Source organism: Protobothrops mucrosquamatus, unplaced genomic scaffold, assembly GCF_001527695.2.
Source record: "Protobothrops mucrosquamatus isolate PMUCROS unplaced genomic scaffold, P.Mucros_1.0 scaffold1038, whole genome shotgun sequence".
Taxonomy (NCBI): domain Eukaryota; kingdom Metazoa; phylum Chordata; class Lepidosauria; order Squamata; family Viperidae; genus Protobothrops; species Protobothrops mucrosquamatus.
In genome coordinates this window covers 429,951-447,623 of record NW_015387270.1, presented here as the reverse complement: position 1 = coordinate 447,623, position 17,673 = coordinate 429,951, and the positions used below count along the sequence as shown (strand labels likewise).

At 38.1% G+C, this 17,673-nt stretch overlaps 1 protein-coding gene across 3 annotated transcripts in view; it reads left to right on the top strand.

Moving 5' to 3' along the window:
• EFR3B (EFR3 homolog B) overlaps window positions 1-17,673 on the top strand; it is a 59,050-nt gene that overhangs the window by 10,591 nt on the left and 30,786 nt on the right. For all 3 annotated transcript variants that reach the window (XM_015819986.1, XM_029284860.1, XM_015819987.1), the window contains exons 3-5: window positions 6,536-6,657; window positions 13,703-13,852; window positions 15,407-15,541. In XM_015819986.1, coding sequence (XP_015675472.1) covers window positions 6,536-6,657; window positions 13,703-13,852; window positions 15,407-15,541 — 407 coding nt within the window. The remainder of the gene's footprint in view (window positions 1-6,535; window positions 6,658-13,702; window positions 13,853-15,406; window positions 15,542-17,673) is intronic.

Genomic DNA, 17,673 nt, shown 5'->3' with positions numbered 1-17,673 from the left:
AAGGGGCTAGCTAGGAGATGCATGAATCAAGTTCACAAGTGACATAGGTCATACCATAAAGTACAGGCTAAAATAAGTACCAGATAACATTACAAGATATTGTCATATCCCACTGTGCCTTTGAAGAGTCAGGTTTATGGAAAATTTGAGTGACTGACAACAAAGTGTTGTGCTATAAGAAATCATAATGACCAAGGAGCAGATCCTCTTGCCCAAAAATTTCTAACAGGACAACTTTAAATAAGACTGTTAGACAACAATCCAGTGACAAAAAAGTAGAGAAATACAAGAGCTTTACCACTTATATTTTCATGATGTAGACTTAGACATGAACTCATACACATGTTCCACCAGATTACCTTTCATATTTCTCTACTGGCTCTTCAGCCATCTCTCTGTTGCTTCATCTCCTGGAGAACTTGTGTAATCCAAAAGAACTCCTTGGGATTGTCCAACAGCAAGAGGCCACATGGAAGCAATCTTGTTGAGAGCTCTAATCACACACTCCCAATTGAACCGATCAAGTAGATACTCAATGGTTGTCTATATTCTCTCTCTCCACATTGTTGGCAAGTCCAAAGTCCAATCCATAATCATCAATCATACCAAGCAAATACTCCACACCCATGCTCCCCAACTCCTAAATATATACTTTTTCTTCAAACCAAACCAAACCAAATTTTATGCTTCATCATTCTTTTACTTCCTCTCCATTCTATCTTTTGTTCCTCTCCCCCAAGAACTTAACTCTTATTCAGGTTCTCCAGGTTTAAAGTCATCACCCTCCCAAAGCTTGTCCACAGAGCCATCTCACTCAACAATAGTTACAATGAACCACAACAACTCACTGAGTTGCTGCTAAATGTTCTTATTGGGGTTTGTTTTTCAATGACTGGTTGAAATTGCTTATGTTCTTCTTCCTCTCCCAAGGGACCCTCAGTGACCAGGGAACCAATTTCCTTAAGCAAACACAGAAAATTTGACCCAATAGCCTTATCTCTACTGCCATCAAGTCTCATTCTATACAGCTGCAGTAATAATGATCCCCACCTCAAATGGCCTTCAAGACTATTACCATGCTGCACAATTATATTCTTTACACATCTTATACCCGAGTGCAAAATAAGTATTGTACATGCCATTGATAAGCCAAGTTTGAGCCTTCATCTAAAGAAAGCTGCATATCTCCCACTTTATAGAGATGTTGATAGTTAATGAGCCTTCTCTAGCAAGATCAGATGGTCTTGGTCCCAATTGGGAGGGCAGAAATAAGTATAACCTTCTTCCCCTCTCCTTGCATGGCCAAAAGGGTTTCAGAAAGAAGAAACCATATCCAGAAGGAATGTTAGGCGGAGCATAATGATATGGAAGTCTTGCCTTTCCCATCGGCTGACTAGAAAGGCAGTGAAGGTAGAAATGAAAAGAGAACCAATAACAATTGATTTGGTGTGTGGCAGCAGACAGCTGTCTCTGCTTCTGTTAATTGCAAAATAAAGCCTGTCTCATCTGGTTGGCCAGATGCAAGTCTCCTAATTTGAATTTACTGTTTGGGAGGGAACAATTGTCTGTATCAGAAATGAACTGGAGTGATTTAGAGGTAAGAGCGTCTTTGAAGGGAGAGTGGTTGGATTTAGAGAAAGAGTTGATATGTGCACCACACCTGTGCTTTTACTTAAACTGTAAAGATTTGTTAGCATTAAACAGCCTCTGGCCTATCCAGTAGAGGAAGAGAGGAGATAACAAGAGAAGTATAGAAATTCCCATCCACTATAACATAATTTCAGTGCCTTTAACTTAATAAGGGTAAATGGGAGAAGAAAAGTAAAAGGACAAGGTGGGTGATGTAGAGGCAGGAAGATCTGAACAGCATTTGAGCTAGACCTTAATTGGATGTCTGCAAACATTGGAGTCCATGACATATGAATACATGAATCACTTGGTAGCCATCTAAACAAAGATAGATATTCCACTCAGTGAATAGAGAAATCATGCAACCTGAACACTCTCCTTTATTCCTATGTTTTATTTACAAGGGTATCCGGGAGACGCGGAATAACTCATATGATGTACAATGTCTGTAATATTTGCTAGCAAAGTACTATTAAATTAGAAGGGAAATGGTCACAATGATGAGAAATATACAACAAAAACAGATTTAGGAACATGTATTTATTTGTGTTTTGTCTGTACATATACATAATATGCTATTTTTTTTACTTAAGAACTGCATTCATAAAAAATTATATGTGAAAGAGCCAAATATTTATTAGTACAGTATGTGCAACATCATCTGTGATTAATCAATTTAGGTACCACCCAATTCCAAACTAACTCTGGGCAATGTACAATAAAACCAAACATAATAGAAAATACAATAATTATACAAGAAGAATTTTTTTTTTAAAAAAAAACAAGAACCGGTTAACCACATCCACATCCTCAAACAATCTCACGGATGCAAGTCTTCAGCCACCCTAATCCAAGACCTCTTGTTGGGAAAGAAGAAAATAAATATAGGTAATGGAAAATCTTCATACAGAACTTTAGGAATTAACCATGCTGCCCATGTCATTTGCAAAAAAAGAATTTGAAGCACTGTAAGTCAAGGAGAAGACTTAAGAGGCTACACTACTGTCATTGTAGAACCCAGATGTTTGTGCAGAGATTAAGTAATTCATTCTAGAAACTCAGCTATGTGCCAGTTTAGACCATATGGAGACAAGCAAGGATCATGCGGTCCTTGAAAGATTCTCATATGTAGATATTAACGTTTCAACCAATAACAGATTACGTAAACATAAAAGGAATCTCAATTAATATGCAGATTATTTTTTTAAATTTTATTATTAACTTCTGCCACTTTTATTCAAAAGGAGTACAATTGCCTGATTCCGCTGAAGATGAATTCTCCCTTTAGGCTCACACAGAAAGGAGTTTTCTTTTAAGATGGCAACTGCTGCAATGTTTTTCTGCCTAATTTTTAAGAAATCCTGTTTTCCTCTCCCTTGATGACTGCTTTGAAAAATAGACACTTGAGCTAAATAGTGTTCATCATAATATGCAGAGTTGAACAAATCTGCTTTATGAATTGTCATATCCTCATTGTTCCACATGTACACCCACACTCTTTTTGTATATTTTTCTTCATACATTTAAATTCATTTCCCATTCCAAAAGCTCCTGAGGCAAGGGAGTTTTGCCATCTGCCAAGATGGATATCGTGAGTAGGCATGGAAAATATGATTGCTTTTTGATTATCTAAAATGCTAGTACCAGGTTAACCCCCAAATGGGAAGAATGGTGGATATTAAAAAAAAAACCTATTTTGTCCTCAGCCTAAGAGTCTCATTGTAATCTACAAGACTGGCCCTTTTCTGCGGGTGAAGTTTTGCAGAAATAGCACCTGCAAATCATGAGCTGGGACAAGTGGAGATTATATGTTTATGGAAATAATGGCTTAAATTCATCCTTTACAGCTTACTGGGGAAAAATATCAAAATTCAATTTCAAATGGAGGCAAATGATTATCATAAAGCAGGGAACATGCATTTACCATTGGCCCGGCAATCCACCTAAATTAGACATTTGTCAAGGATCCTCAGGGATTGGAGAAAAATTCTAAAATTCTAAACTAAGTCAAGGTATGCAAATAGAAATAATTCACATTCAAAAGAGAGAGTTACAAACACACTGAGTAGTTAATAAAACACTGATAACAAAAGTATTGTAAGAACAAAACAAAAAAATCACGAATGGTAATCACATGACCCCGGGATGCTGCAACTGTCATAAATACTTGCCAGTTGCCAGGCACCCATATTTTGATCATGTGACCCTGCCAATAGTGTGACAGTTGTAAATGCGAGGATTGGTCATAAGTCACTTTTTTCAGTGCTACTGTAACTTTAATAGGTTATTAAACAATTGGTTGTAAGTCTCTACTTGTAGAGATTAAAAGTATAAGGAAATAGACCAGGTTTTAAATACCTATCTTCACTGTTTAAAACACATTTGTACAGATGGAGGAAGTACTGTATTCTGTTAGGAGTTATTTTGGTTATATTCATATCAACAATCTTTAAAAGAGTCCTCAAGACTTTTGCTACTTTATTATTTTTCAGCCAATAAATGCAGTTCCCCTCATTTTTAAATATTCCAAAGAAAGATACAATTTTACAGTGTTTTATTGTGCTTAAAGTAGCAGCTAACTACAAATTGAATTTCTCCCGTTGCTTTGTTGTATATGTCCTGGGAAGATTGGATGATAAAACTGCACTAATATAATTATTCAAGACTATTGTGTACTTACTTCAATTTCTTTCTCTGTCTTGGCTGTTCTGGAGAACTACTCCCTGTAGCTGGAGAAGTACCAGGATTTCAAAAATTAGATGGCATTATAACATACATTTTTACATAGGCAATATTTAAAATTAATTCAGTAGAAAATGTTCCTGCTGTTTATGAGAAGAAGCTCATGAAACTATTTTGATAGAAAATGAAGACATTCCAGAAAAATATGCCTGCATACATTTTGGTCTCTTCGCAGGAGAGGCTGCTATGATTCATAGTTGGGAAGAATGAAAGTGAAGTTTTAGAAAATTGAGGCAAAAACTCCACTGAACTCAGTGAGACCTAGGGATAGATGAGAATTCCAGACATTGAAGTTAATGTTTCCCTTATTTTAAATCTTAAGAAACCTGTTTTGCATGGGTTTGGGTTTGGGTTTTGGAATGCATCAGGCTTCTGTGGCAGAGGCTCCAGGTTGTGAATGCTTTTACATCCCACTCCGCTCTGTAAAAGGCAGCACATAATCCCCTATATTTTATTCCTTCAACAACTCTGTGTAGTAAATTTGATAACTTCAGAGTCACATATGCAAGGATAGAATGTTATTTGTCCCCTATGCAGGAAATATAATGCAGTATACTGATAAAGGATTAGATTGGGATTGGAGAGATTTATTTACTTGCTGCCTATCTCGCCATGGGGCTACTCTAGGAGGCTTATAACAGTAAAAACAGAGAAATGAAAAGAATGTAAACGTAACTGTAGTAATGTAATGGAACTATAGAATGAACCGTGAAAAAGAAAACAATGACACGGTGATATGAGAATAAAAGATGGGCAGGTAGGATCCAAGTTCAAATCCAGACTCAAGATGGGAAACTTCCTAGGTGGCATCAGGCCTGTCTTTATCACATAATTTACAACATCTCTTTGTATTCACTTGTTTCTTGACTTTTAGCTCAGTTGTCTCATCTATTCCCCCCAAATCCATCACCCACTATGATATTTTCCTGTTGGATCCCCCTGGCTTTACATTTAAAATGGTGCAAAATTCCAGCTAAAATCTGCTTTTTCCTCTCCTGTTAGACACACACTATCATAATCTTGTCAGCTGTTCCCCACTGAACTCATGGAAAAATAATCCATACCAAAACTATGAGTCCATATCCTGTATCTCTTAACCATAAAAAGGCCAATTGAAGCTGAAATTTCCATAATCAGGAATCATTTCATCATTTTCCTTCTGATAACAAAATGTTTTGCTGGTCCTGCCTCCATTAAATGAATTCAGGAGAGAAGCTGCAGAGACCTTCTCCTATAAGAGACTTTGAGAGCTAATAAAGATCCTCAGATAGGAGAAACTTAATCCAGAGATCATATAAAGCTTTACATAAGGTAGAATTGCATAGATCAAAAGCTGCTTGACCCCATCAATCTAGAAAACATTGCTGAGATTGGGGTAATCTGTTGCCTTTTATCTGAGCTGTGCCCAATATCACAATCCCTAGTACCACATATTTATTTTATGAGTGCAAGATGTGGCTTGTGCTGCTGATCACTACCCTGGCGTGCTTACAGACATTATTATTATTATTATTGATCATCGCACAGTCAGCCAGATGTTCAGACTGGATTTGGCATTTTTGTCTACCTATCAAGTCCTTACCAAGGACCTGGGATAGGTAGATATGGATGTTTGAATTGAAGGTATTACAGATATCGTTGCAGGATGGATGTTCCTAGTAAGGCTGCCTTTTGCATTTGATGGATGGCGAATTTGTCAATGCCAATAGTGTTCAAGTGGTGCTCCAGTTGTTTTGGGATTACATCCAAGGCGCCTATTACTATTGGTACTGCCCTTGCTTGCCTTTGCCACAGTCGTTCTATTTCTATTAGTAGGTCTTTGTATTTTGTTATCTTCTCCAGTTCTTTCTCATCTATTCTGCTGCCTCCAGGCACTGCCATGTCTACTATCCAGACTTTCTTATTGACAGTTGTTAAGTCCAGGGTGTTATGTGGCAGGTGTTTGTCTGTTTGAATTCTAAAGTCCCAGAGCAGCAGCAGCAGCAGCAGCAACAACAACAACAACAACAACAAACAAAAATAAATAAATAAATAAATAAATAAATAAATGGGGGGCGGAAACACAAGCATAGACATTATTTGGTGATTTTAATAGATTGGTTCATGAATGTAGTATTTTTAATGTCTCCTTTTCTCTGCCCTAATGCTCCTTCCTCTTCTCCAGTTTGTGAAGTTTGCAAACATTGAAGAAGACACCCCATCTTATCACAGGAGCTATGACTTCTTTGTCTCCCGCTTCAGTGAAATGTGCCACTCCAGCCATGATGACATGGAGATCCGGACAAAGTAAGTAGATAGAGACTCTAAAAAGAGTGCAGAGAAGAGAAACAAAGATGATTAGGGGGCTGGAGGCTAAAACATACGATGAACGATTGCAGGAACTGGGTATGTCTAGTCTAACAAAGAGAAGTACTAGGGATAACATGATAGCAGTCTTCCAGTGTTTGAGGAACTGTCACAGAGAGAAGGGAGTTAACCTATTCTCAAAGCACCTGAAGGCAGGACAAGAAGCAATGGATGGAAACTTATCAAGGAGAGATCCAACCTAGAAGTAAGAATAAATTTCCTGACAGAACAATTAACCACATGGAAGTTGTGGGTACTCCATCACTGGAGGTTTTTAAGAAGAGATTGGACAGCCATTTGTCTGGAATGGTATATAGGGTCTCCTGCTTGGGCAGCAGGTTGTACAAGAAGATCTCCAAGGTCCCTTCTAACTCTGTTATTCTGTAGACCTAAATGGATGCTGGTGGCTTTAGCAGCCTAAGAAATTCTTGTTTTTCTACTTTTCTACTACTTTTGTCTTCCCAACCCGCTACTCAGTAATGGTGTTAAACATATAAAAACTTAGTGTGTCCTAAGCTTGGTTACTGATGACTGTGATTAGATTTTTGAAGAGCATAGCCTGCTGTTCAGATCTCTTTCTTAGGTTTATTTTATGATTCGGTTTACTGTGCAGACTCAGAAAATGGATACATTTAGTAACAAGGTTATATATATTCTGCAGATAAAGCCATATGGTAGCTTTACACAGCATGCTAAGCTCTTAAAGCAGGTTACAAAATTTCATGGTGTGCCCAGCTATTTACATAGATATTATTCATACTATTCCCTTTCAGGGTAAGCAGCATTATACCAAACATAGAAAAGGCATAAGAAATAACCAAAGATACTAAAATATGAAAGAGAAAAAAGGAAAAGAAGAAAATGCTAAACCTAGGTTATAACACCACCATTAATTCCATCTTCATACATTATCTTCTGTCCTTATAAGCTATTCTAGTTTCCACCACAGACATACGGTGGTACACACTGCCTTTCATTCTTAAACCTCTCTCTTTTTAAAGACTTCATTAATTCCATCCAGTCACAACTGAATAGGATGTTTTATGATAATTCTTTCAATTTTTTTCTATTCATTATCATGGCCTATGTGAAGCAGCATAAGTAAGTAGACTACAGAGAGGTATAATAAGTGGGTTTGATATATAGTTGATTTAGATTTTCTTTCCTTTCCCATGCCTTTAAGCTTACTCTTTCTTATTTCCTTTCTGTGCTTTGCATAGTGCAAATTACCTAGTCTGATGGGCATATATGTACTGTATATATGTACTGTATGTAAATATAAACCATATAAATATTTATTTATATCCCACTTTTATTATTTTTACAAATAAGTCAAGGCAGCGAACACACACACTACTCCTTCCTTCTCCTGTGTTCTCCACAACAACAGCACTGTGAGGTAGATTGAGAGAGAACAACTGGTCCAAAGTCACCTGGCTGGATTTCATGGCTAAGGCAGGACCTGAACTCATGATCTCCTGCTTTCTAGCTAGGTGCTTTAACTACTAGAGCAAACTGGCTCTTGTACCAAACTTCCACAATATGACCAAATATTATACAATATGACCAAACTTATACAATATATATTATATAAGAACAAACTGTAATATAAGACATAGAATGATTTACAGTAGTATAACAACCATGTTTGTACAATAGGCTAAATCATAAACTAAACCCCATTTTAATAAAGTCTAGCATGCTATACTAATCAATATGTAGCAACTAATAATTGAATATTGCAGAAAACCCTATCTTTCAATCAGTGGAATTGAATAGTAGTTTCCTAGATTCACTTTGCATTTGTAGTCGCTTTCTAGATTCACTTTGTAAGTCAAAGCAGATTTTCAGCTAGTGAGCATCAGTACATAATGTCAAACAGTGTTAGGTCTTGGGAGGGGCGGGGAATCCTTTTTTTAATGGCCAAACTCATGATATTTGCAAGATTTTAGATTAAATAAAAGAGAGAACAAGAGAACAGTAGGCGCCATCTAGTGGTATAAATAGATGCCGAGTTGCCACTGCACCCCCTCAAACATAACAATTCTCAGGAGAGGAAAATGTGCTTCTTTTGTCTTTCAAAAAGGGCCAGAAAGACATAGAACTGGTGTGTTGGAGTCTTCCCCTTCACACCATTCTACCCCCATGCAGTTTGTGAGCACATCTGTGGGATCAGCTCCCCCAGTTTTCACCATCAATGGTGATGTCCATCTTTGACACCACAAATGTATCTCTAAAAATTTTCCTGTGATTCAGTGTTTGGAACCTAGATAAATTTGGGAACAGCCAACAGTACCTGCTGTTCTAAGGGCAAGCAAAAGCAACAATGAGAAACATTAATTCTTCCTTGTATATCATATGTTCTGCATATTATTGGAGAGGCTGCCTTCCATTCTCAGGTTTTCTAGGGCACGTGGCAATCTAGAAATTCTGTATGAAGGCAAGAGGGGGTGTGCTGAATATGTGTGATTAGCATTTTAAATAGTGGTGATGTTAATCCTAAAACAGCATCTTAGAGAAGGAAGAGACTATTTAGACTGTGAAGTCTTAATGAAATATTAGTACCACTTTATAAAGCCCTAGTAAGACCACACCTCGAATACTACAGCCAATTGTGGTCATCATATCACAAAAAAGATGTTGAGAGACTGGAAAAAATCCAGAGAAGAGCAACTAAGATTATCAAAGGCCTGGAGACCAAAACATGCGAAGAACGGCTGCATAACTTGGGTTTGGCCAGTCTAAAGAAAAGAAGAAATAGGGGAGACATGATAGCAGTGTTCCAGTATCTGAGGGGCTGCCACATGGCAGAGGGGGACAGGTTGTTCGCCAGAGCACCAAAGGGAAGGGCAAAAAACAATGGTTGGAAGCTGATCAGGGAGAGAAGCAACCTGGAATTAAGGAGAAACTTCCTGACAGTGAGGACAATCAACCAATGGAACAGCTTGCCCCCAGAAATCGTGGGCACTCTATCACTGGAAGTTTTTAAAAAGAGACTGGACAATTATCTGACTGAGATGGTATAGGACCTCCTGCTTGAGCAGGGGGCTGGACTAGAAGACCACCAAGGTCCCTTCCAGCTCTATTCTATTCTATTCTAAAGTCTATTCTGCTAATAAAGGCCGTCTTTTTAGCACCTCTGTGTCCCTTTTTTCAAATATTCAGTAAGCTTTTGTTCTACTATATTAGCTTTTGGTCTCCCATTTTCCTTTCCCCACTGTGATTGTGCTTTCAGTATCTCCCTTTTTAGACCTCCTATTTACATTTATTATTAGATTTTTGTCTTGCCTTTGTTTTTGTTCAGCTCAAGGCAGGAAGACAGTATTATATTTAATATCCCACCTCCTGTTTTTCACACAACATATATGAGGAAGGCTGGACTAAGAGAGAATGACTGGCTCAAAATCACCTAGCTAGTCTTCATCCCTAATGGAGCAAAGAAATTGTCTTCTTATTACTAGTGCAGCAGCTTAACACTACATCAAAGTGGTTCTCAAGTCAGTTAAAGCTAACCGAACTTTTTCTACTTTCGTCCCTCCTCTGAAAAAGAAATTTGTCAACAAGAGAGGTCGAGAATTTCTTGAACCATGTTTGGCAGAAGCTTTGTTTTCCAACAGATGTGATGATGGTTATAGTTCTGCATCACTAATAATTCATACCATTTTTGAAGATCTGAGAAGGATGTATATCTTCACTTCTCAAGTAGTTAAGTACAGAACACATTCTTCACTTAGAATAAACTCCCCACCCCAAGCTCACCTAACAGACTATTTGCTTGCTCTGTGAGCTCATTCTTTATATTCCTTCTACCCTCTTACTCTTCAAGAAGCAGTGTTACAATAAACTATAGTAGACAGTTGCTCAAGAGTATCTTTGTCATCCATTACATTTGAGCACCTAGTCACTTCAAATACATAGCTTCCCTAAGCATGTTTTTCTCTTTCTCCTGTTGAACTTCCCTAACAAACGCCTAGTGTAGTAATCTATACAGAGATGTTGACCCCTGTGTTGTTAAACCTTTGTCAAGGCAAATTGGGGAAAAAAGAATGAAGTCCCTCCAAGAAAGACAAGATCCATAGCCTGGAACCAAATCCTTGAATCAATTAGACAGATGAATCAGGCCTAATACAAAAAGTCTCACTTTGTCATAATGGTTTGTACCTTTTCTAATTCGTCATGGTATGCAAACTTAGGGGCAAGTATTTGCTGCAGACTTAAAATCTGTTTGCTTGTGTGCCCAGGACGCTATGAAATGAAATAAATAAATCTGCTTTTCTAAACTTGAGTGTAAAATGTACACAGAATAGTTTCCCAGTGATGGTGTCCAGCATTAAGTTAGTTTATAGGCAGAAAGAATAGATGTAACAGGAGCATTTCCTAATTCAAATGGCTTTAAAATCAGAAGGAGCAACTTTGGCTAAGTTGAACTTCCTCTTTCATTTCAATACAGGTTTTCCAAAACTTAAAATGTCCCCTCATGGTGTCCAAGCTGTATTTGAAGAATTCCTGATTAGCCTTTCCTAATTAGCTTGACTCCATTATCAAACTGCTCTATAAAGAAAAACTGTTCCGATGCTACATTGAAATCCAGATACAGTCATTTAAATCCGCTCCATCTATCTTGTCTTCGAGAACAGTGAAGCACAAACTTTGCACTCTCCATATATTCCAAGCATGCTTTGATATCTTCATTACTCTGCTCTTTTCTATACTGGTTCCTTCACTTTTAATTAATGAGTCTTGTATTCCTATCCATCTGCCATTTGTAGCAATTTTTCAAGTTAGCTGAGATAGGTGGGATTAAAAGCTAAAAATACAACTGAGGAATATGAATCTCTTCAATCAGTAGGCCCCGCAGCCTTTCAATTTGTCATTCCTGCAACATCGCAAGAATCATATAACAGAATTCTGGGTGTGATCATTTTATCTGTGGAAGTTGTAGTCACCGAAAGGACAAGTTTCATAGAGAATCCCCCTTCCCTTTTATTTATTTATTTATTTATTTATTGAATTTATATACCGCCCTATCTCCCTTACGGGACTCAGGGCGGTGAACAGGCGATAATAAAAACCATGATAAATATAGGCAGTTCTAAAATCAAATTAAATAACGGGCCTGTTCTAAAAACACACCCATACAAAAAACCCCACTAAAACATAAATCATTTTTGATGAAAATGATTCCTCTTCACAAAAGGATTAATCATGAGTAGTAGAATCTGATGCATATTATTTACTGCCATCCAACTGCCTCAGCCATAGCCCCTCTTAAGAGTGATTCATCTTTTCTTGCCCTCCTCTTCCCCACCTACCAAGCACTGTGGGTTGTTGCTGTCTTAGATCTATTTTAGCAACTGCCCACCATCATGCTCCCTGATGTTCTTAGGATGAGCTCTGCCCTACAATTAATCTGCTAAAGATGTGTTTTAATTGTTTCTCCTTGCTCTTTGATAAATATGGAAGCCTAGAAAAGCTTTTCAGAAGCTGAGGGATAAGGAAAAGCCAAGGCTAAGGGTGAAGGTGGTAATTTACAATGTAATATGCCAGGGGGTCTTTTGATGTAGTCACCTAATTAGTGTAGTCACCTAACACTCTTCAGCTAGTTGCCTCTTATTAATGCTGTTATTTTTATTCTTTTCTACATGTTTTGGAGTTGTGAGTTGGGGCAAATGCTGTCTTCTGTCACATTAGGGTTAAAATTCTGTGCCTCCTGGTTTGGCAGGAGGTTCAGAACAGATTAATAACAGTGTTATTTCAGTTGAGTTTTAAATTTACTGATGAAATTCACTACCATGCCGTATATTTGAATAGATGCTTAGATTTTTTTAATCTTTATTTTGAGGGGGAGAGGAGGACGTTACCATAAGGTACTATGTTCCAGAGCAGAGCATCCAGTATAGAAATACTAAAATAGCCAGGTGCAAGGAAATTGACTGCAAAATACAGAGTTGTCTCTTTTCTCTTCACATTCACACATCCCCTTTTTTCTTACTTCTTTCATGGGTAGATTGTCAATGGATTAAATGGATGAATTCAAAGCAACACATTCTATTAATTACATGCTCAAATTGTACATGCATAATGCTCAGCTCAGGTGTGTTATTTTTATATTGTATTAGTAATGTAATATTAATGTTTTTTATATTTGTTAGTAATTATTTCTCTAGCTACCGGTATATTTTTAATTCCACTTTCACCAAAAGCCTCCGAACATCTTAGATAGTTTTTTCTCCTACTCCCCTTACAATAATTTCATCAAATTCATTAAGCTAAGAGAGGACTCTGGACCAAGAATAAAATGGCCAGCTAAATTATGTAAAGCTTATAGAAAAATAAGGATTTGAACTAGGATGTTCTGAGTTTCTAACTGGTCTGCTGCTACCATAATCATTTTTGTGCATTGAATTTGCCCATTTCATTGTTTGTACTATTTAAACATAAGGAACAGTTGTTTTGCTGTGGCTCTTGATACCCAAAATGCTTTTTTAAATTTTTTTGTTGCAAGCCATTGTTACCACAGGGTCTCTGTTCTAATTGCTGGAGAATTACCAATAAACTCCTACCTCCCAAGCTCTGAAATTTTCAAACAAACTTCCTTGGTTCACAGCGCCCTTATAGCAGTTCCCAAACTGTGTGCTGTTATACCCTGGCTGTTGCAACTAATTCACTAACAGTTCTTTTTATTAAGTAGTAAAATATCCCACAGTGCCTCTATGCATTCAATGTTACACCCTGGGAACCATGGCCCTAGAACAGGGGTAGTCAACCTTGGCTCTTTTATGACTCGTGGACTTCAACTCCCAGAATTCCTGAGCCATGTTCCATGTTCCGTATCTTTCAGGAGCCAAACATTACAAAGAGATACAAATAGAAAGAAAACCCCATGTTCCGTATCTTTCAGGAGCCAAACATTACAAAGAGATACAAATAGAAAGAAAACCCCATTTCCTGATACCTTCTTTAAATTAGTCTTTTATTCCTAAAGGATCCGGATGTCTGGCATCAAAGGACTACAGGGTGTGGTTCGGAAAACAGTTAATGATGAGTTACAGGCAAACATCTGGGACCCTCAACATATGGACAAGATTGTGCCTTCATTGCTCTTCAACCTTCAGCATGTAGAGGAAGCAGAAAGGTACCTGGAATTGTTGTTACTGTTCTTGCAAACTTAGACTTTGCTACTTGTGAAAACCTAGAATTGGAAGAGTCTTGCCTAGCAAATTTGATACCACGAACCCTATAATGCCTAGCTTGGTCTTTACAGAAAGTAATTCTTTTTCTCATTTTGGGTATGTGCATCATCTGCTCGTCAAGATGTAGGTTACATCCACACTGATTTACTCTTGGGTTCATTTGTTTTCTGCTTGAACTGTAACATTCCTACTACGGTCTCTTGCACTGTTTGTCTTTTTCCATGTTTGTCTCTATGTTTATACAACTAATTTAAGTGATTATATCATGCATCTAATACGTAGGTGTATATTCTGACTTTCCTCTAGATCACAAGGTAGCACACAAGTTTTATCCTCACACCATCTTTCTGAAGTTCTTCTAACCTCTCTAAAACTGATGCAATTTTGCTGCCTTCACATTGTTATACTCTGTAATTTATTTCCAAACAATAAATTACAGAGTATAACAATGTATTGTATGAAGAATTTACCTTTATCTATCCTGAAATTCCCACTATTCTGTTCTATCAAAGTCATGGAATTATAGAATTATAGAAGATTTATAGAATAGAGAAAAATAGTTCTATTCACTCTGCCGTATATCAGAGGTGGACAATCTATGGCTACAAGCCACAAATAGTTTCTTAGCATTGTGTTGACAGACTTCTTCCCAGAAACCTGGAATTGTAACACTGACCTTTGGAGTAGATGATGAAATTTTAACCGCATGATTTCTCATTATTTTGTCTGCAAAGGCGAGAATGGGACCCATGAAGCACTAGAAACCCTCTGGCTGTGATTCAGGCTTTCATATAGCCTGCCAGAACAAACCATGTTCTCAATTTTGAGAGGATCATTCTGATATGTTAGCATGCTATGAGGAATATGCAAATAATTAGGATTTTCTTTAAACTAAGGGGAGAAAATTTACAGTAATTCAGGAATAGACTAAATTTCCACGTTCAGTCCTTGACAGTTTGCTTGGAAAGAGGCTTTGACTGAAATGCTAGAGAGTGATTGTGCTCAGAGTACACAACTCTGGCTAGCAAGACTAAGATTTTTTTGTAAGGATACGTCTTGCATTTCTAAATTCCTATTTTGGTGTGATTCATTGTCCTGATACAGATTGTTATACGGTTTGGGTTCATTAGATCAATTTTTGTACAGAGACACAACAATGACCCAGAGGAGGCTATCCGGCTGATCTCTGCATGACTCATCAAGTGTCTATATGATTCTCGAGATGTGGATCATATGGAAAGTTGTGGGCATTGTCTGCAGAGAAATAAACATTTCCTTAACTGTAATCCTTTCCCACTAATACAATATTTATAAGGGAAAGTGTGTCTCCAATTTTCATTCCATTTGCTGAGGGAGAGGAATGAGCACTTCAACCTTCCAAAGTCTCTTTTTAAGCAAAACTAGGGGGAAAAAATACTACTTGCATATTATCTGTGAAATGGATGCTTGACATTTAAGTTGCAGCTGCTTCATTTTCCCTTCCCTGTTTCCTTTAGCCGTTCTCCTTCACCCTTGCAAACAACTGAGAAGGAGAAAGAGAACCCAGCAGAGTTGGCTGAACGATGTTTGAGGGAGCTCCTGGGTCGGGCAGCCTATGGCAATATCAAAAATGCAATCAAGCCTGTCCTCACGTAAGTCCCTTGCATTGTGTTCTGTATCTGCCGCAGTTTCCTTTTTGAGATGTTTATCAAAACTGGGTGAAAGTAGTGCATTGAATTTCTTCCTCCTCACACTTAATGGGCAGACTCATGGGTAGAACGATGATGATGATCACCATCATTTGTACTATGTTTTCATTCCAATATTTTTCAAGAAATTTGGGAATAATTGCCCAAAGTGATCTCATCTTATTCCCTTGAATCAGACATGTCAAACTCGTGACATCACGTGACATCGCGAGACGTACCGGGACAATTTTGCCGGCAATGGGGTGGGCGCAGCTTCCGGATGACGCGTCTGACCCGTGGGCCAGCAGTTTGACACCCCTGCCTTAAATCATAACAAGGCCATGAGATGATTTAGAGAAACAGGGGTGTCAAGCTGCCGGCCCGCAGGCCAGATGCATCATGGCGAAACCATGCCCACCTCATTGCCAGCAATGGAAAAAAAGTTGTGATACGTCACAACATGTCACGTGACGTTGCGAGTTTGACACCCCTGCTCTAAAATAAACCATCTGTTGCTATGGCTGTGGTTCACCCAACATGCTAAGATGACAACTTCCTCAGCCATAAACTGGCCTCTTCTGTCGTGACACATTAAATCCGGTCGTTGATTCTCTAACAGTGTTAATGGTATTTGAGCTAAAGTGCAAATCCTCAACTTTTAAGCCCTGCTCCTCTCCTAATTAGTATCTAGGGTAGTGTATAGTAAACCTTATTAAAACAAGTATAGGAGGAGAAGCCAGCTAGTACAATTAAATTGTGGCATTAAATGTAGAAACCAAACATCACATAATTTTTAAAACCCTAATGCAATACAACTATTTTTACTTCTCTCTAATGCTTAATAAGGAAGCAACTTATCCAGTGAGAAAGGAGTTGTTCTAGCACTGGGGCAGTTCTGACCAAAAGGCTCCTATTTCTAGATCAACCAAACTAGTTTCTAGAGTAAAATAAGTTCCTCTGAATGAATCTTCTTCAGTCATTCATTTTTTTCATTTATATACTTCCCCGATCTAAGATTCCAGAAGGTTCACATAAAATTACTGATATCATAAATAATAAACATAATTCACATAAAACTAATTTTAAAAACCTAATAGCAAACAGAAAATTAGCAGCAATCTTACTGGGGATAGTGTACCTCAAAAACTCAGTGAAAAACATAAGATCTCAGGAATCTAATCTGTTCCATAAGTTGGTTGCCTACCAAAAAGGCCTGCTTCCAGACACACATAACCACTACCCCATATATCCTGAGAATGATCAAGATACAGGTAGTCCTCGCCTTAGAAATCACAACTGGGACCAGAATTTCCATTGCTAAGCAAAGCAGTAATTAGCATATCCAATTTTAAGACCTTTTTTGGCCATGTTTGTTAAGCAAATCATTGCAGTTGTTAAGTGAATCATGCAGCTGTTAAGCAAATCTGTTTCCCCCATTGACTTAGTTTGCCAGAAGCCAATTGGGGAAGGTCGCAAATGGTGATCTCATAACTCTAAAAGCTGCAACCATAAATACATGCCGGTTGCCAAGCACCCAAATTTTGATCACATGATAGTAGGGATGCTGTAGTGGTCATAAATGCGAGGACCGGTTGTAAGACGTATTTTTCACTGCAATTGTAACTTTGTACAGACACTTAACACTAAAAACAAATGGTTGTAAGTCATGAACTGCCTATACTCTTTTTTTCCCTGCCTGTTTATCTTTACTGTTCCTGTTTATCAGGATGTTGGTAGCTAGGAAGAATGAGATTTTGACTGTTAATTTTCTTCTTTGACTTTTAGTTGTATGGTTTAAATAGTATGTAGATAGGATTTATCTTTATGAGTCTAAGTAAGCAGGGAACAGCATCAGCAAGTTCCACTCCCCCATGTACTAATCTAGCCCAGTGATGGCGAACCTTTTAGAGACTGAGTGCCCAAACTGCAACCTAAACCCCACTTATTTATCGCTGGGTGCCAGGTGGGCGTGGCCCACTGGGTGGGCATGGCTGTGGTGGTCATGGCAGATTGGGTGGATGTGGCCAAGGGGGGCATGGTCACTTCAATGTTGCTCGTGGGGAGGGACGCCTGTGGGGGGTGGGCAGGGTTGGGGG